Source organism: Cibotium barometz, chromosome 43 (assembly GCF_041138505.1).
Source record: "Cibotium barometz isolate CiBa-2024 chromosome 43, ASM4113850v1, whole genome shotgun sequence".
NCBI classification, from domain to species: Eukaryota; Viridiplantae; Streptophyta; class Polypodiopsida; order Cyatheales; family Cibotiaceae; genus Cibotium; species Cibotium barometz.
This window is the reverse complement of record NC_141088.1, coordinates 21,207,316-21,227,494: the sequence shown is the minus strand read 5'-3', so window position 1 is coordinate 21,227,494 and position 20,179 is coordinate 21,207,316. Positions and strand designations below refer to the sequence as shown.

General features: G+C 44.9%; 1 protein-coding gene across 8 annotated transcripts in view; it reads left to right on the top strand.

Moving 5' to 3' along the window:
* The window catches only part of LOC147613681 (uncharacterized), a 42,332-nt gene extending 22,484 nt beyond the window's left edge, over positions 1 to 19,848 (top strand). Inside the window, exons 2-17 of one of the 8 annotated variants that reach the window (XM_086781630.1) lie at positions 1,090 to 1,410; positions 1,538 to 1,763; positions 1,893 to 2,141; positions 2,271 to 2,389; positions 2,497 to 2,595; positions 2,700 to 2,787; positions 3,342 to 3,571; positions 3,687 to 3,871; positions 4,072 to 4,271; positions 9,972 to 10,304; positions 10,432 to 10,533; positions 11,373 to 11,670; positions 12,262 to 12,410; positions 18,251 to 18,535; positions 19,015 to 19,291; positions 19,475 to 19,848. In XM_086781630.1, the coding sequence (XP_086637756.1) occupies positions 1,090 to 1,410; positions 1,538 to 1,763; positions 1,893 to 2,141; positions 2,271 to 2,389; positions 2,497 to 2,595; positions 2,700 to 2,787; positions 3,342 to 3,571; positions 3,687 to 3,871; positions 4,072 to 4,271; positions 9,972 to 10,304; positions 10,432 to 10,533; positions 11,373 to 11,670; positions 12,262 to 12,410; positions 18,251 to 18,535; positions 19,015 to 19,191 (3,061 nt within the window). In that variant the 3' untranslated portion in view covers positions 19,192 to 19,291; positions 19,475 to 19,848. Of the gene's footprint in view, positions 1 to 1,089; positions 1,411 to 1,537; positions 1,764 to 1,892; positions 2,142 to 2,270; positions 2,390 to 2,496; positions 2,596 to 2,699; positions 2,788 to 3,341; positions 3,572 to 3,686; positions 3,872 to 4,071; positions 4,272 to 9,971; positions 10,305 to 10,431; positions 10,534 to 11,372; positions 11,671 to 12,261; positions 12,411 to 18,224; positions 18,536 to 19,014; positions 19,348 to 19,470 lie in introns of all 8 variants that reach the window. The other 7 variants (XM_086781632.1, XM_086781629.1, XM_086781631.1 and 4 more) reach the window with 7 other exon arrangements.
* Positions 19,849 to 20,179: the final 331 nt, after the last annotated feature.

Sequence of the window (20,179 nt, the reverse complement as noted above, 5' to 3'; positions counted from 1 at the left end):
CATAGGAATTGTCCACGACTGCTGAAACATGTCCACGACTGCATAAATGCAGTCGGCCAGTAGAGAAGTGCCCATGACTGAGAAACTGCAGTCGGCCAGCAGTCCAGTAGCCCACGACTCATGTGTATGCAGTCGGTCAGCACTGGAGTGCTCCTGGCATCCTCTGGCAACCCTCCCCACCACTGGAAAAAATGGGAAAAAATAGGGAAAAATACGGGGAGTGTGGAAAAATGATAAAACACCTTATACAGGGCGGGCACACCCACAACAAAGGCCCTGGTGTATAAATATAGACAGGAGATGACTTCTAACACATTTGCCCTCACGTTTAACTTCCTCCTATTGTACCGCTACACAAGCAATGAAAAGTGTAAATTCAGCACGAAGACGTTCCCGTGATGGATTAGCTTTTAAGGGCTTTTGGGAGAACCAGATTATTTTGAGGGTGAGTCAATAGTGGGTAAGTCCATGATTGCATGATCATTTGCATGGGATCCGGAACACCTACACTCTACTCTTTGAATGATCATCGCTAAATTGGAATTGGATAATGCAAATGAGCTGGTGGAGGTAGCTCCCAACCATTCCAAGCTTGTAAGAGAGACTCTTTTGGTCTATAAAATACCAAAAGTGGGGTGGAGGTTGGGGGGGGTTGACCCTATCTTTGGCCCCTAGTGTAGTGTTAATGGTCTTGTGATTGTGTAGTTTATCTTTTATGCTAAGTTTGTTCAATTAATTTAATGGTTAATTGTCCCAAGATACAGGCTTCTTGTTACATTGGTATCAGAGCATAGGCTTCCATTCATTACCCCACTCCCTCCCCCAAAAGAGCGAAGGCAGGCCCCATTTTACTTTTGTTTTGGATGAATTGTGAGCTGTAGGCAAATGGCATTGTGGCCTAGACATTATTGATGCATGGTTTGGAACTTGTGCATGGAAGACTCGGCTGAGTTCACAGTTTTGTGATGTTATGCTTCATGCTTAGATTAGGGTTTTGTGATTAATTAAGTATAGAGGATAAACTTATTAGTGTGATCTTCTTTTGACCAAACATGAGTCTAAATGTTTCTGAGTCTTGTTTTGTAACAGGCTGCAGCCATCTTTTGCTTTTATCTCCCTAGTGAGTCGTGTAAGTCAGGGACTACTCCCCGTCAACATGGATAGAGTAAGAACCATGCTGTCACACAAATACCCCTACCCGCACGAACATTCTCGCCATGCGTTCTTTGCAGTTTTTACCGTGTCTGTCCTCTTTATCTCGATGGACAACATGCATACACTTATCTTTAAGCTCGACAACAATTTAAAATGGTGGTCCATGTATGGATGCCTGCTGGGATTCTTCTATTTCTTCTCATCACCATTTTATGCCAAAACAATTCAGCCTAGCTACTCGAATTTCAGCAGATGGTAATGTTGGTTTGGAGGTTTTGTTTAAAGGCTTTGGGATCATATCTTAAGTGTCCATTGTCTTATTTTTATAACATTTCAAAGGTATTTTGATAAGAGATTTATGGTATTAGTGTCTACATTTCAGGTATGTGGCTTGGCTTTTGATTGCAGCATGCTACCATCTTCCAAGTTTTCAGTCAATGGGGGTCGATATGAGGATGAACTTATCACTCTTTTTGACATTGTTCTTATCCTCGGTTATTGCTTTGGTAGCTTTTCATATAACATTCCTGGGTCTATGGTATTTTGGGCTTGCAGCACGTCTGGCTGGGAAGCGGCCAGAAATTCATATTATTTTGCAAAATAGTGCGGTATGTGTTTCTTTTGATCGAAATGTGGTTTTTGTATTCGCTTGAACTTCATTGTTCTGCATTCAATACCTTAGTGTAGTCACAATTGTGTGCATGTGTTTTTGAATTGTTGGGAAACTATTGTGGCAGGTTTTGAGCATAGCTTGCTGTGTTTTCTATAGCCATTGTGGAAACCGCGCTCCCTCACAGACAAACTCATTTGGAAGACAGAGGTCCAGCCAAATTATTTTTGATTATTTAAAAAGTTCCAATAAAACATGGCTCATGGGATGGCCCACAATTCATGAAGCAAAAGAACAAATATGCTCAACTTGGTTAGGGCCCGTGGGCTCGGCTAGCGACTACCCCGTTTTCTCAAAATGGGTTCTCTATGGAGAAGTAATTGGCACATTTTGTGATATTCTTTCTATTTGTCGCATGTGCAAAAAAGGCTTTGTCAAGGGCAAAATGCTTTTTGGGTAAAAAGCCTGTCTGGAGGTGATCATATACTTGTTAATTTGTCTGCAGCTTGCTTGCAATGAGGGGTGTGTTGGGCTATCTGCTGACAAGATATCACCGGTTTACTCATTGTGGGCAACGTTCATAGGGCTATACATCGCAAATTATGTTGTGGAGCGATCAACTGGGTACATTTCTTTCATGGCCACACCAACATTTTTTCTAGTAATTTAGTGGTTAGTTTTTTATTTTGTGACGTTCATCATATCCGGTAATTTTTCCATATGATCATTAGGTGGGCTTTGACACATTCTCAATCGGTCACAGGCTCCAAGCAGCAGCCAACTGTATCTAAAACTCCAAATTTTCTGGATATGGTTCCTTGGTATTCTGGGTATGTCGGCATCCAACCTGGCACAATCTCTTAAATCTCTGTATTGTTTTCAGGTTGTGACAACAAGTCTTTTTCTGCTAACCAATTGTTTAAGATGGGCGCAGAACATCGGCTGACTTGTTTAAAACAGCTTTTGACCTCTTGGTGTCTGTCACCCTGTTTCTTGGTCGTTTTGACATGAGGACTATGCAGGTATGTTTGAGAAGTAGATGCTTTATCTCAGCCCTTGAGGCCCACTTTTCAAAACTTACCCCCTCTTTTTTTTTTCTTTTTTTCAGAAAGAGACTTGTATTAAGTATGAGAAAAACCTGGGATTCCACTTTTCAAAACTTATCTGTGGGGCCCCATGCTTGAAAACCTACCTTATCAACACGTGCAATCACCTTTTTAAAATCCCGGAGAAAAGGGCATAGCCCCTATATACAACAGAAAAAGAAGGGGTTATACCCCTAGCTACACATTATAAGCACAAATAATCCCCTAATATGAAGGTTGTGGATCCATAAAAAAAAATCCCTGAGCATGAATGCACATGTAGTGTTACAACAACTCAACTGGGGCACCCATTAACACTACACTGTGGGGTGGGGAGGGTGATTTTTGTGACAGCACTACACCATAGTGGGCACCCTGGCATTGAACTATCTAATTTCAGCTTGCTCATCACCACAGAGTTCATGTTTTGGTTTTGTGGTGTCATGGATTGTCTTATTGCATTGGCCTAACTGTGCCTTCTCCATTGACAGGCTGCAATGGCAAAAGCTCAGCCATGTTGTAAAAAGGATGATTTCTTGTATAATCACATGTGTAAGCGGGAGGAGCTGTGGTTTGACTTTATGGCAGACACTGGGGATGGTGGCAATTCCACATATACGGTAGCCCGCCTTCTTGCCCAGCCTCAGTTGAATGTGGATGTAGAGGGACAGCGTACAGCTCTGCCACGCGGACACTTGTTAATGATTGGAGGAGACCTAGCGTAAGTTGGTTTCTACTATTAATTGTTTATGTGTATCAAGTGGTTTGGTTTTAAGGACCACTTGCAGATGTCAAGGTGATCTGGTAACAATTGTGTCTGCTGCTTTATGCCACAGTTATCCCAACCCATCTCCTTATTCATATGAGAATCGGCTTTTCCGTCCCTTTGAGTATGCACTGCAACCCCCCGATTTCTATAAGGCAGCACATATAGCTGTGAAAAAACCTGAGCTTCCAAATGGGGTTCAATCTCTTGGTACTTATGAGGGCCCACAATGCTTTGCCATTCCTGGGAACCATGGTTAGTGATCTCTCTCTCTCTCTCTCTCTAGTGAGTATATATCAGATTATAGGTATTGGGCTCGAACTCACACTCCCTTGTGGGCAGTGTGGTGCACAGTAGCCATTGGGCGACAGCCAACTTGTTTCAAAGGGTTTAACTTAAAAGGAAAAATGATCTGGGTTATCTAAAGTGTGGGTCTCTCTTTGATTGTATTGCAGATTGGCTTGATGGACTTGAAACGTTTGTCCGGTATATTTGCCACAAAAGCTGGCTTGGTGGCTGGCTGCTTCCCCAAAAGAAGAGCTATTTTGCTTTGCAGCTTCCTCAAGGCTGGTGGGTTTTCGGCCTTGATCAAGCCCTATATGGAGATATAGATATTTTGCAGTTCCGATACTTTTCAGAACTGATAAGAAAGCAGGTGTGATCATTACTCAATTGAGAGATCTCTGAAAGGCCTGTCCAAGCAGTCTTTCAATGCATGTGGTTTTTTTTATAGTCCTTTACCAACTGCGGGAATCTCCTGCATAAGGAAGCTTTGCATTAAATCGCTGCTGTTTCAGCTGCTCAGTGAAATAAATTTGCTGCCTTTAAGAATGGATTTGCTGCTCTTTAGGGATGGCTCTGGTACTTTTTGGGGCTGAAACTGTCCGCTGTCAGCTTTCTGCGCAAAAGGATGTGGAAGTGTGTAGAAGAGAAAGATGGTGTTTATTTAGATGCTTTAAAATAATTTGAAAATGCAATGTATAGGAGTTCACCACCTTTATTAGTTCCCATCTGAAACTGTCTGCTGTCAGCTTGCTGCGCACAAGGATGTAGAAGGGTGTAGATGCGAAAGATGGGGTCTATTTATATACTTCAAAATCATTTGAAAATGCAATGTATAGGAGTTCACTTTTATTAGTTCCCATGTGAGTGTGAATCTATGCCCGATCACTCCCATCCCCCAGGTATGAAAGATCATCACCTTTGGTCTTGTTTGCATCCAGATTCTTGTGCTCACAGAAGGTCTCTAGTGCACCAGTAGCTTTTGAAGCCCTTTCAGTGAAGAAGAAATCAACACAAATACATTTTCCATATGTTAGAAAGGCAACAAAAGCCTGTCCCAGAAGAGAACCTACAGAATCAACCACCTGATTATTATAAAGCCAAAAAACAGTTGGAGATAAAGGACAGCTTTACTCCAATGGTGATTTTGATATCAGACCTTCCCTCCAGAGTTATGACAAACTTAGTAACCTACTCATAGAAGGTCATTGCAGCCCCAATTAGCTCATCTGGAAGTCAAGATCTTGAGACGGATCAACCTTTTGAAAATCCACAAAACAGCAAGCAGACCTGGCATGTGCCTCCTCAATAATTGCCTTCCAAATGTGATATAAAGCCGAGTGACTACGTCTGAAATTGACCTGTCCTGTGTAAGTCCAACAGACCGTTAGGTCCTGGAAGCAGCACAAAGTCCTCAAAAAGCTCATTGTCACGAGCAAGCACCATAACCCTGGGGGGGGATTGATTAACCATGATTCTAATCTGAGCGAGAAAGGCAGAATTGAACACAGAAGAACTTTCCAATGCCGAGACTAAATGGGAAAGGGAGGGGGAAGGCCCAATGCCAAGGCCGGGCAGCAGGAATAAAAGGCAGGCAGGGGAAAAAAGGTGCAGCAGAGGGAAACACGAGCAGAAAAAGGAGGGATGCAGGCAGGCAGAAGAGGAGGGGATGCAGATGGGCATCAGAGGAGGGCGAAACAGGGGAGTGCAGGCAGTAGAGGGGAAGGCGTGCAGCAGAGGAGGGGGACGCACGTGAAGGCGGGCAGAGGAGGGCGCACAGAAGAGGGCGAAGGAGACAAGCCTCAACAGTCGAGAGCTCGCTAACCAGTCTCAGCTCAGTATTCTCTTAACTCATGAATTTGAAAAGCCATCTACAAACCATTTTCAAAACAGACATGGCTGAGAAGAAAGGTGCCCCAGCGTATTCTTGGTAGCCTCCAAAACCAGACTTCAGGAATGATATGGCACACAGGGCAGAGAGAATTAAATCCAATATTGGATTCCCATGGAGTTTGCTACAAATTTGATGCCACTTGCACGTCTTGATTGTGTAGTTGCAAACTGAGTGCTTTGCCTTTACACAATGATTTACTTGCTGTCCAACAGTGTGGATTGAGATGGACCTGATTTGGGACTGTTTGGGCCACCGTCTGAAGGTGTGTTTGCTGCCCATACAGCCGCCCTGCTGTCCTGCTGCTGGCTGGCCAGTATGTTGCTTTAATCTTGCACAGGTGCTATCTCACAGCTGCATTTACAAGGCTGCAAACTGCTGCCCTTTTGGCCGCCCCTTGTTTGTGCATTAACACCCCAGATTGTGCCCTGAAGTGGATGACCTGGTCGCCCTCTGCTTGGTGCATTTTTCCCCCTCGATGCCCTTTGGCTGAGATTAGATGCTCCACAAGATGATAACCTCAGCCCCTGAAGCCTCTATAAATAGGACTCCATGGCTGATCTAGGGTTGGCCCAAGCATCCCATGGAAAGGTGTGCCCAGGGCACACTTCAACATAACACTTTATGCCACCCTCAAAGATGGGCACCTACTTTAGGTCCACCCTGTTCTCACATGTCCGGACATTACTCAATGCCCCTCTTAGGTTCTGACATGTGGGTGCCCATGGGATTTCCATAGCCACTATGGCCCCTAATTGACCACAGGACAATGTGGCTTTCATACATGGCATGCCACATTTGCTCAGGACTTGCACAAAGACTTGACCCTAGACTTGGCTATCCCAGACACCTGACCATCGGTCTAATAAGTGTCTAGTAGGCCTGTACAACATGATATCTTGCAAAGAGGATTATAAAAAAGACTTGTGCCACAGGCGACTTGTCCCTTGGACTAGGGCTGGCAACATGCTCTTGGCCCATCAGACAAGGTATCCTCTGTCCTAGATGGAGAATGTTCATGTAGCACCCTAGGGCAGATGGTGCACGTGACATTCCCTCCTGCTTAAGTTGATGGCGTTAGTTGGAGGATACCGGTTGAAGAAGTCCACAACACTGCTGCATGTGTACTACGTTCTTTAAACTTCGCCAGAATTGGCAATTCTTGTGACTGGTACCATGCTTGAAACAGTGCAACATCAATTGCTTGGGTTCCAAAAACCTCCGCTTCGTTGACAATATCTAGTTGATTTTCATTAGGCACCTCTTCAAGAGTCCAACTTCAACCAACTAACACGAAACACATTATGCATAGTCCAACCGGACTAGGCGGACCGAAGTTGCATAGCGACGTTATTAATCTTTTCAATGATAGGAAATGGACCAAAGGAAACTTGGACAACACTTGCCTACTTGCTTAGAGCCTTTGCTTCATGATTTGAAGATATACCCAATCTCCTTCCTTGAATGGCACATCTCATCTAAGCTAGTTTGTGAGGTGTGTGTACGTCTCTTGGGCCTTGGCCAAACGTTGTTTCACAAACTCCAAGATTTCTACATTGGACTCAATCACCTTGTTGGCCTTGGGTACCTTTGACAAAGATCTCATCAAGGGAGGATGAAAAGGCCTCCCAAAAGCGGCAAGGTGTCAAGCCAATGGACCAAGAATATGAGTCGTTAAGAACTGCTTGAACCAATGGCAAAAGATTCCCCCACTTACCTTGTTGATTGTTCATGTAGCGCACCTTCAGGATGTCAAATGCCAATGGAATAGTAAATCTTTGTTTGACCATCCGGTTTCGTCTGGGCCCCATGACTAAAAGGTTCCAACTAGAGAGAAATAACCGTTAGGTCGAGTGGATGTCTGTGGATGGAATGCACTTGAAAAATGGAGCTTAGTACCATAATTGCCAAATCATAGTTGTCATGGTACGAAAATACGATACCGTACGATAAAATACGGTTTAAAAAAAAAACACTTACAAACTATGGAGCTTCAAGCTTGAATGTGAGGGAAGGTTGGGAGGGAGGAGAAGTCCACAATGCTTGAGGAACCAGAACATGGAGATGTGTCTCTCCCAGTTGGATCTCCCAATTGTCTTCAAAAAAGAGCCTGCATGGGTAATGCGATACCAAAGGTCTCCTAGTGTAGTGTTTATGACTAAGGGACCGTCCTTGCATAGATACGGACAGTGCATCTAGGGTGATAGGTTTAGGGACTCCTCTGTAGATCAAAATGGCCATGTCCAAATCTTCTCCCTCGTACATAACTTGAGGATCTGACTGTCTAGCCTACCTATACGAGGGATCTCCAAGTGATGTAGCAAGATTCTTTCCTCATCCTACCAATCAAGTGTACACTACCAGTCTACCTTGCCAGATTTTTTGGGTCTCTCAGCAACCCCATATGGAATGCTGAGTGGACACGAAAGTTGCAAAGTATTGCGGGCATTTGGGATCTTCGTTGAGCAGGATTTCTATTTTTTTTTTAGCATTTGGGATTTTTTTCTCAAGGCGTTTTGGGGGGGGGGGGATCGTATTGTACAAAACCATACGATATCGTACGGAACTGTACCTATGAATAGGTTCGTACCGGTAGGAGAAACAACCATGTGCCAAACAAAGCGCGCCAAAAATGCGGAGTATATTTACCATCTCTATCTGACACAGTGGTCCTAGGAAATCCACAAATTGGATGCCAGTGCCTAACAAACAAACATGCAACATCCTCCATGGTGACATTGGCCTTGTAAGGAATGAACATAACAAACTTGCTAACGCGATCAACTATAGTCAAGCATGTCGTGTTCCTACTGCTTGCACTTCTAGCAAAGTGGACACTGTGCCATATAAGTGAACACATCCCTTCGCATCCTTGGCCATTGGAAATGCTGCTCGAGCTTTCTCTAGTGTGCTAGTCATGCCCCGATAACCATCAATGACGGCGTCTTGCATGTCATGCAAGAGCTTTGTCCTATTTGATTTGAGTACATATAGCTGGTTTCTATACAAAAGCAAGTTGTTGTATATCATGAAGTTGCATAGTGCCGTGGCAGCCCACTTTTCTCCTCTTGCGTTTTTCAGATTTGCAGCCCTCTGGTTGCTGCGTTTTCTGGACAGTTGCTGTTGGTTGCTCTACCTTCACCTGGGCTTCATCGCTTTTAGCTTGAAGGTATCTTCTCTTCAGCGGTTTTCTCATCTGAAGTGTGGAAGCTGGTCGGCCTGTATTTTCAGGTTTGCAGCCCCTTTGTTACATCATGTGTATAAGTGGTGATGTGTGTGTGGGCCAGTGGACACTACCTCTTGTAGAGGGGGTCTTGTTTGGATTCTGGCTTTGGTGGCAGCTTGGTACTTGTGGTGGAAACTTCTTTCTTCTGAGTTGTGCATTTTCTTCTGAGATTGAGCCTGAGTTCAGTGATGGCTGCCTCGACTGTACTTCATATGTTTTTTGAGTTTGCCAAGTTGGATGGCTCCAACTATACATTGTGGAAGGTGAAGGTGAAATCGGCCTTGCGTGGAGTGGATCACTCATGAACCACACAACTCAACGATCAATGAATGAAAAGGAGAGGCCAGCCCACCTATTTATAGGTAAAAAGGGGCTAGCCGACTCGAGTATAAGAAGCTGGCCGACTGGGACATGCTCACCCAACTTCGGAAAAATACTAGGAAAAAGGGGAAAAATATGGGTGGCCAGCCCACAACCAAGGGCCATAAAAGGGAACAAATATGGGCAAATATATGGGCAGCATATGGGGATGAATATGCTAACAGGGAGTGGATGTGGAGTGAGAAGCTAAAACAGATGGGAATGAAGGAGAAGCAGTAAGTGGTGAAAAATGATGATTAAAAACAATGGGCTGATGAGGGAAGCACTGGGAAAGGAAATGTACATTGGGAGGACTAGATGTGAGGCTCGAGAACAAAGGGTTGGAGGGTTGGAGAGGATGTTTGCACAGAAACATGACATGGGTCATCATCACTAGTAGTTCCCACCTTGGTCCTTAATTTAATGTGGGCCTTGAGAGTTTTTAATCCTTCAAATCTACAAATCTACAAATCACAACATCTTTTTCTTTTTCTGCACAAATTTGCTTTTGAAACCTTTCGTACATTGCTTGCGCACTTGTGGATATCCTTATTATGCTTATTAGCAAGTGACAACTTTTCTTGTGTGTGGCACAGGTGAAAAAAAAGGATTCTGTTATAATCATGACACATGAGCCTTGTTGGTTGTTGGATTGGTACTGGAGCAACTCTACGGGGGCAAATGTATCGATATTAATACAGGATCTTTTGAAAGGTCGTTGCAGGCTCAGAATTGCAGGTGATTTGCATCACTATTTCCGCCATTCGGCCATCAAATCATCCAAGGCTGCCAGTGTAGAGCACCTCCTTGTCAATGGATGTGGTGGGGCTTTCCTGCACCCCACACACGTCTTTGCAAAGTTCAACTACTTTTTGGGATCTTCATATGAGAAGAAGGTCGCATATCCATCATTCAAAGAGTCCAAGAGCGTAAGTGTGCCGCTGAATTGATGCTTGCTCTTGATCCTTGATCCTTGAGAGCCATTCTCAAGGGAAATTTTGTTACTTGCTCTACATGCTCTATTTATTACCTTGCGAAAAACCTTGTGTTATTCAGATGGCTCTGGCGAATATTTTGAAGTTTCGAAAAAAAAATTGGCGCTTTGATGTGATTGGTGGCATTGTTTATTTTGTTTTGGTGTTCTCAACATTCCCACAGGTAAAGCTCCTCTCATTACACAATTGAAGTATTAATCTTAAATAAATAAATGAATGAATAAATCAACATTCAATTGTAAGTACTAAAAATATAAACACAAATAAACGAATGAGTAAATTAATAGTAAATAATTAAATAGATATATATAAAATTGATACAGAAATAGATACATAAATAAGTTAATGGATACAAAGTAATAGTCAAAAAATAAAAAAATATCTATTATTTTCTTTTGATGTTCTCAATATTTCATTGGTAAAACTTCACTGCACTCATGACCATGCAAATGCATCGCACCCGCACACCTACCCACATGCAAACGTGGGTGCATCATCAAGGATGATTTTTGATGGGCTGGTTCAGCCTTCAAAATGACTGGTTTAGTAGAAATAATGCCTGTTTTTTCACGGTCACTCACAATAAGTGGCTGTATTTTACGGCGAAAATGCCCAAAAACAGCCGTGACACCGGTCACTCACAATAAGTGGCTGTATTTTACGGCAAAAATGCCCAAAAATAACCGTGACACCCGTCAAAAAGCAACCTTGCATGCATGCACAAGAGTGCAAGCGAAAGAGCACACAGAACAAAAACACATGTGCTACATAAATGTGTATAAATATATAATGACATTAATAAATAAGCAACAATAAATGAATGTAAATACAAAAAAAAGTATGAGTACAAGTAGAAGTACGAATATGGATAAATGCACAGTTGCTCACTAGCATGTTTTTGACTGAATAATTATTTGTTTTAGAACACTCTTGATAAATGCACGGTTGCTTGATTTTTGTGGAATGTTTTCAACTATTGAAGTGTGGGCTTCATATGTGTAGTGTGATCTGGATAACATCCTACGAGACAATTCAGTGGTTGGACACATCCAACAATTTTTGTGGACACTCTGGACAGCGTTTGTGAACATGCTAGAGTATTCATATGTGTCCTTTGGTGGAACCTTGGTGTTCTTGATCGTATTATATTTATTTGTTCCTGTGAAAATATCAAAAAAGCGTCGTGCATTTCTGGCGTTCATCCATGTGAGTGCCCATCTGACAGCAGCCATGATTCTCATGCTGCTACTGGAGATAGGAATTGAGGTCTGCATTCGCCATGGCCTCTTAGGCACAGCAGGTATCTTTCTCATATGGTGTTATTTTTTCTGAATTTTTAAACAGAGATGCCAATCGCTAAGAATGAGATAGATTAGAGGGTATGTTTGGGGCCTGAAGGCTGTGAGATTATCCTTCTTGTTGCATTCAACGCCATCTCTGTTGTTGCATTTGAAAGGGATCTCCTTTTTGTGCTAGTGTATAAACATACGTATGTGCGAGCATGCATGCATACATACATACGTATGCACATACATACATGCATGCATGATACTCATGCACATGTTCGTACATGCATATATAAACCGCACATACATGCATACACACATACCTACATATCACATATACATACACACGTACACATACCTACATATCTACATAGATGCATACACACATACTTACATATCTACATACACATAAACACGTATACGTACATACACACATGTATAGTTACAATGATATAGTATGTGCACACACAAACACAAACCGATGCGCGTGCGCGCGCGCACACACACAGGCACATGCATACATGCACATTGTAAGTGACCTTTTTGGAGCTCACATGGTCCACTCTTTTCTTTACTTAATTTAAAGAGATCTTGGAATCGTGCAGGTTACCACACTTTATATGAATGGTATCGATCTGTGGAAAATGAGCATTTCCCTGACCCCACTGGGTTGAAAGCCAGAATGGAGTTTTGGACTCTTGGGCTATACCCTGCGTGCATCAAATATCTAATGTCAGCTTTCGATGTGCCAGAGGTACTGTTTCTTTTTAGTTCTCCAAAAATCAAATTGTAAAAGAAGGGCCTGCCTTTGAGGTTGAAAGATGTCACTTTAGATCAATAATAAGAATTATTATACTTTTAATTATTTTTTATTAATAAAAATTATGGCGATACGAAAGAATAATAAAAATAATGGTGATTAAAAAATAATATAACAATATGAATTAATGGGGTAATCCAGTGATACCCCATTAATTCATATCCAGGTAGGTGGACATCGCAGGCGTAGGATGCTGGCCGGTGGCAACAAGTGATGGCCCCGCAGACGCCACCGCCACCCTCCGTAGCTAGGGGTGCTGCCAGCCTCTCTAGGGGTGCCGCCAGCCAGAGCATCAGGCAGGTGGGTCGCCCAAGATAACGGTGCCTACTGGTAGCCATTATGAACATTTATCTCTGGATCAGGAGGTGGGTGGCACCCAGGAGGTGCGAGTCTCCGGTGCAGGTGGTCCCGCCTCCCCCTCCTCTTTTGGTTCCCCTGGTTTCCCCCATTCCTTCTGTTGTGATCCCTCCCCCCTCGTCTTCTGCACCCCCCCACCCCAATCATGGGGGTCCCAGTGGATGCCTTCCAGTGGAGGCAATTGAATTCTTAGAGATGGTGGCTCCCCTCTGAGTTTGCGTGATTTTCCATCACTCCGGAGTGGCCACCCCGGACAGTGGCATGGTGATCCATTTGTTCTCGCTCACAGCATTGCCTTGGGCAATGAGTGGAACTATGCGATGGCATCCTCCAGGATCCACACTCAGGCAGTCGCTCTATCTCCACATTTGAGAGATGGGGATGGCACCATGGTTCAGGGGAGAGCTCAGGAGCTCCCCCAGACAGATTTTTGGTGCATGGGAGGAGACTTCAACATACTAGAGGACCCTCCGGGCTGCTAGGGAGGAGGATTGGACACTATCTCGGGGGACTGAGTACTCTGCCTGGGAGGAGTTGATTCTCACCGTGAGAGGACAGGATCCCTGGCACCTACCAGAGTTTGGATGCCCTCATGGGAGCGTCTGTTTTTCTAGGTAAGGCAGGAGAATGCACGGACATACGAACCTCCCCTGCATTGACAGATGATGTCATGGCCCTGTGAAAATGGAGCAGGACAAGTGTGGGCATGGTGGTTGCAGAGTCAGAATATTTTATGATTCACATGGGGGGTGCCCGGACAGTGTTTAAGATGTGTGGACATCCCTAGGTGTGAAGGGGGGAACTAAAAACATTAAGTTTTAATGTTTATTGGAGTTTGCCCCTAGGCCTTAGTGGCCCTAGGAACTTATTAAAGTTGGGGCCCTAGGGATTAAATTGGGGAGGAGTTTTCTCTCTCTTCTCTCTCTCTCTTCCCTTTTTGGGGAATCGTGTAGCAAAAGGGGAGTTCCTTCATGGGCTTGAATCCTAGCGTGGAAAAGCATAGGAAGAAGGAGGCGGCTGCTGAAGACCAGTCTGGTTGCTGTTTTTCTGAGTGGAACCAGCCGTACAGCACTGTACGGCCAGAACTGGGCAAACACTCTCTCTCTCTTTCTTCTCTGTGGCTGGCTGCGCACAGACTGCTGCTGGAAACTCTGCGCACAGGCCAGTACAGGCTGTACCAGCAAGTACACAGGCCGTACAGCCCTGTACGACAGCCGTACAGTGTACGGACAGGGCTGACGCATGCTTTTCTGAATTCTGTAGCTGCAGGCGGCGCTTTTCAGGGTGCTGGACAGAACTGTGTATGCTGATTCAGGCAGGTACAGAAGTGGACAGCAGGCTGTTTATGCAAGTACAACGCCTGGCACGTATCCCGAGGCGGTACAGACGGGTACTGTGCTGATTTTCAGATCTGTACTTTTCAAGGACAGCATAAGAGTGAGCATCAGGAGGAGGATACAGGCAAGTGCAAGCACACGTGTGAAGCAGGGTTGTGGATTCAAGTGCCTGCAAGCACAGATTAGTGCTGTTGCTTCCTCCAGTGTTGTTTCACGAGCTGAACTTGGTAAGCTCTGTTTCTGTTCATCCATCTCTCTTTCGATTGCTTGATGTCTGCTGCAGGTATGTGTTATCTGGCTCCTTGTGAGAGGAGGGGTTTGGCAGATTGACAAGGGATTAAGACAGAGATTGGACAGCACATGTATGTTTGAGCTGAGAAGATGTATCATGCTCTTGAGTTATGCCAGATGTATGCCCATGGCTGGCCTGCTTTGTGATCTTGGCTGATCAGAGGGAGGCACAGTGTGTTGCTTGAGGACACAGATCTGTGTGCATAGATCCTCTGTGCTGAGAAGGATTTGTGGGCCGTCAGATTGGACTTACAGGTGTAAACTCTTGGCTGGTCTTTGTGTTGTACTCAGCCATACATATTATTTTAATTGAATAAAGAAATACCGCAAGGGGCGCCAAGCTTTGGGGCCAACAGGTGTCGCTGTGTTTTCAGATTTGGGCACTCTAGCCCCAATCTGTGTTTTGTTTCTCTTTTAGACTACAAGTGGACGGGTGGTTGCTCCTACCGCACTCTGGTTTTCTATCAGAGGCCGGTTTCAGATGATATGTGGATGAGTGGGCTTGCAGCAGGAGGGCATGATAGGCATCATTGCAGGTACCGCATTATGTGACCATGCCCCTGTTGTCTTCACCTAGAGGACCCCTGACAACAGAATGTCCGCATCCCCGAGAGTTTTGTCCAGGACACCAGGATTGGCACGCAGATAGAGGAGATATGGGGCACCCTTACCTTCAGCTGCGGTGGACCTAGATGTGGGGGTAGGGAGTTTGGATTGCTCTTGCAGCGAGCAGCCCAAGACAGACTCATTACGTTTTGAGAGCAAGAGAAGAGCCTTCGCAGGAGCCTCGCCTTCCTCTAGAGGCTGCAGGACTGCAGGAGCAGACCCTAGATCATAGTCACAAGAAACGTCTGTTTTTGTCCCTAGAAACGCGTTTCTCCATTTCAGGACCCCGTCCGTTTCCATGGCCGTTTCTCGTTTCCCAAGTGATATTGTCACAGGAAACGGCCGTTTCCGCCCCTAAAAACTCGTTTCCCCATTTCCATTCCTTGAACGTTTCTGTTCCCCGTTTCTCGTTTTTGGTGACTATGCCCTAGATAGCCTGTGGCTGGAGTCATAGGTGGAGACAGCCCTGCAAGGGGATACACTCGATAGAGGAGAGGAGGGTGGAGTTCAGGTACCACATTCGTGCATCCTTTTGGACCCAGGCAGGCGACATGGTCATGTGGGATTTCTTTTAGATTGCAGGCCATCACCACTGCCGAGAGGGGTTTGGCAGGTTGAGGAGTCCAGATGCACCATTGAGTCTGATCCTCCTCAGGTGCGGGCCGTTGCCATAGATTTTTGCAGAGCACTCCTCTCGGCAGCCAGTACCCTCCCCCCCCAGATTGAGGCAGCGAGTGAGATAGAGTGTGGCAACACACATGAGAGGTGGTCTCCCCTGTCTGCCTCTTCCTTTGCCAGTGGGACCTCATGGAGGACGGCTTTCAGGCTACCTTGAGATCACGATCATTGGCCTCACGGAGGGGATCATTCACTTGATTCCCAAGGAGGGTGGTGACCTATCATGTACACCACCATATTGCTATCGTAGCTGATGTAGCTATTTTCTTCCCACAGTTTTTCCTTGCCCATCGTTCATTATTCATCATGGATACCTTGTACTGCCTTTGGTCTCATAGACCCTTGAGATCTTTTGTAGACGTTAATATAACTTTCTTTCTTTCTCGCTCTCATCACTGCCTTTATTTTTTCCCCGGGAAAGATATCCTTCCATTAGTTAGAAATCAGCAGCCCAAGGGCTAAATGTATATGCTCATAACCCTCATAAGAGGCAAAATACAAACTGGGGAGGGGTGACTCCCTTCATGGCTGGCCGTTCTCGGAGGGAAACTACCTCATACAGTCTCGCCGTCTACACATGCAATCCCACCCGCCTTGACGCTTCTCCCATTGATCTAGGAGGGTTTGAAGGCGGAGATGAGACCATGGGCTCGGGCATCCATGAAAATCCACCGCACACTAGTCCCCCTCCTCCACCTTGGCCTGCGCTATTCTTGCCCAAAGAAAGTTCCACCTTGGCCTGCGCTATCCTTGCCTAAAGAAAGTTCTGGATCAGCCTCTGCACCTGTGTGAGGCACAGGGATAACGCTCACCAGCAAGCGGTAATGTGTGGCTAAGAGCACCTGGTTGGCCACCACCATGTGACTAGCAAGGAAGAGCCAGGCAGTGCTCGAATAAAGGAGCATTCTTCCGAATGGTTAGAAGAAGAGGGGCAAGCTGCTGCTCTGGTGAGGTATCAATCCCCACTTGACATCCCAAATATTTGACCGGGGTGCCACAGGGAATCCACTGAAAAGACTCAACCCAAAACCACATGACTTGTGCTAGTTGATCTGAGCTCCTGAAGCCAAACAAAAGACCTTGATGGCCTTCACAAATCTCTGAAGATTCCTATCCTCTCCAGAGAGGTAGGCAGCGATATCATCTGCAAACTCGGAGTCTAGAAGTTCTTTTTGTGAGCAGATGGAGAGAAGTCCCCTCGGCGAACCAAGAAACTGCTCATCGCCTCACCAACAAAGAGGAAGAGGAAGGGGACTAGAGGGCACCCCTAATGGACTCATCTGGTAATCGGGAGAACCTGTCCCCTTTGGCTCCCTGAATGAGGACCTGATTGTGGGCGGCGGAATAAAGCGCAGAGACTCCCCGGATCCATCTGGCCAGGAATCCCATCTGAAGCATGGTGCCCTCGAGGCTATTTTTGTGTTTGGATGTTGAATATAGTCATCACTGTCTCAAAAGATGGGAGAAGAAGTCAGTGATGGAGGCTTGGGAGGTGTCCCTGTATGATAGCCCTATGGGTAAATATATGGTGCAGTGTTGACGAATAGTCCCTTTTGAAGTGTGCCTAGCCAGTAGTGGTTGCAGATCGGTCTCAAGTCCTTGTCTAGTGATGGGTGAGCGCGTGCGCGCGCGCCTGTGTGTGTGTGTGTGTGAGAGAGAGAGAGAGAGAGAGAGAGAGAGAGTGCGAGTACATCACATGGCGGCCATGTGTGTGTGTGTGTGTGTGAGAGAGAGAGAGAGAGAGAGAGAGAGAGAGAGAGAGAACAACAAAAGCTACTTCTGTGACTGCTCTTTAAGAAGTTTGCCTCTTTTCTGAGGATGACTTTTTTGTACAGTGAAGCAATAGAACATAGCTTTTTACATAGAGAAAATGAAATGAAATGATATATTAACGTCTCTAAGAGGCCATGATGGCCTATGAGACCAAAACTGAGAGTACATCTGAAATTGGTGTCTCATCAAAGAGAACAACCAAATGAAACTGAAAAGTACAATAAACTGACTATCTTACAGTTAGAAGAACTGTAAATAAGACTCCTAGATGATAAGTAGTAGAAAATACTGGAAAATGTATATCTAGTAGATCAATGTATGCTGATCAGTTGAAGTGCTACCCTCTCTTTAGATCAAATATCTCTGCCATGGGGGTCATAGAAGCGAGGTAGGCGCCTCCGATGTTGAGCAATAATGGCTCTGATCTGACGATGGTGAGGATGCCGTGGTCGGGATCCTGGTGGGCGTGGCCGACGAGCACGACATAAGACGACTGCTTTATCAATGGTGACTCCCTGGGGGTGTGGCTGGTGTCCTACCTTTTACTAGAGAGAGAGAGAGAGAGAGAGAGAGAGAGAGAGAGAGGAGAAAATAAAAAATATATTTTTGAGGTATTGTTCAAGAGTGGTCTCTAGCATTTAAAAAATATATTTGTTAGACCTACCTTTTACTAGGAAGGTCAGAAATTGGTACCTGTTTCTTACAGGTCAACTTACACAAAAATATATACAGGTAATGGCAGTGACTCGCATGAATATATGCAAAGTTGGGATGGCGGCTCTACCTCGGGGATATGCTCTTGTGTATTTTATAAGTATTTTTCTTTACTATTGGGTTCTTTCGACCCCTGTTGTCTCTCTTGTCTTTGGCTGCTACCTATACATCTGCATCAATTGGTTCCATCTCCATTTCGATGAAGCATTCTCCTCCTTGCGGATCGCCAACCACAAGTCTTTCACTCGTTTTCACATCACGATGGCCGGGAACCTCGAGGTGTATACTGTTGCTGTTGACAAGGTTCGTTGGTGCTCTGCCTTTGAGCCATGTATTTTAATTCTAATAGCCTATTTTGTTATTACTAGCTGATCTTGGAGGGAGGCTGCATGATTGGGAGAGGGCTAAGAGCCCCCCTTGGCCAAGCAATCCCATCCCTGCCTCTAAACAAGAAAGGTCGAGAACCCCATATGCGTAGAAAAGCTCTCTGCTGGGGTGGAGTCACTCCCAGCGATCCAGAAGGTATGGATGGGGTCCACCTAGGTGGAACAGACAACGGGATCCCCTCAATAGACACCTAGGAGCAGGCCTGCAAAGGTCAGGAGACAGTTGTACCTCCCATTGAGTCACAGGCACCTGACTGGTCCCCCTGTGACAATTGTCTGTTTGTAGGATAAATGTAGTGCCCGCATAGGTAGGGGCAGGGTCAGTCTGCATCACCCACACAACTGCATGTCTTTGTTTTTCAAAGGGTTAAGACTTGCATTCTTGTATTGCCACAGATTCCTAAAGAATGGGCTCTGGATCCGGAGTGGGAAGAAGAGGAGATATTTATGAAGTCTGGCTCTCTATCATACACAAGGAAGCATCCGAGTTCTTGGATTCCAAAATGGCCTTCTCCAGACCCAAATTGCAATGCACGTGTTATCGATCACTTCATCATTGAAAGGATGCAATAGTACAAGACATGGGACTGAAGCTTCTCACTATTGGTGCTTCCCATTTATGGAGATAGTACATGGACATGCGTGCTTGTGGACATGTCTGCATCTATGGAAGGTTAATTTTATAAACCTTTAAAGGTCTCGATGTGGAGAGTTATGGATCATGATACGGTAAACAAAAGCGTGTATTTGTCTCAATGATTGAAGACAATTTCTCAATTAAAATGATCAGAACTTTTTTGAAAATTAAGGTTTTTTGAGTCATTGTTGCTGATATCCTTTTTGTTTGCAAAGGCAGGGCAAAGCCTTGGTGTCAAGACGATCGTATCCCGTAGGTAATTTGAATGGCTCCAAGTTAAAGAGAAACATTGTGCTAAGTTATGGAGCTGCAATATTTATTGTAGGATTACCTTGTGAGGCAGTTTGTGGTGTCCACGGAATTCATCAGTGGCATTTTATCATTGCACCCTTGATGTCTCCAACATCTCAAAGATCAACATCAGAGTCCAACATCTCAAAGATCAACATCAGACTCCATCCAATTGGTCTTTTCACCATTCATGCTGGGCTCGGCAGTATCTGATGCATTCTTCGCATTCGGTCTCTTATGAATTTTATTTTATTAAGGTGCTTACATTAATTAATAGCACCTCATGCAGGAAAGTTGATGCCCTTGTGGTCTAGTAGTAGTAGGGGCTTTATTTTGATCTGTTTGTGTCATTTTCTTTATGTTCTCTGTATGGCTTCATGTTCAATTCACGAAGTTCATTTTCAGCTACACGTTGACAGTATTCAAGCCATACCGTTACACACTTGATGGATCTACAATACGCACTGGGACTCATTTGTGTAGGCAAGCAGGCAGTCTGGCATGCACCTCCACGTGTATGGACAATGTGCCCATTTTAACCTCTGCTCCTGTAATCTGTCCAAAAGGTTTTGCTCCACTCTAGTGCCCCTTTCCCTTTGCCCTGTTGATCTAAACACTCATCTCACAACCTCA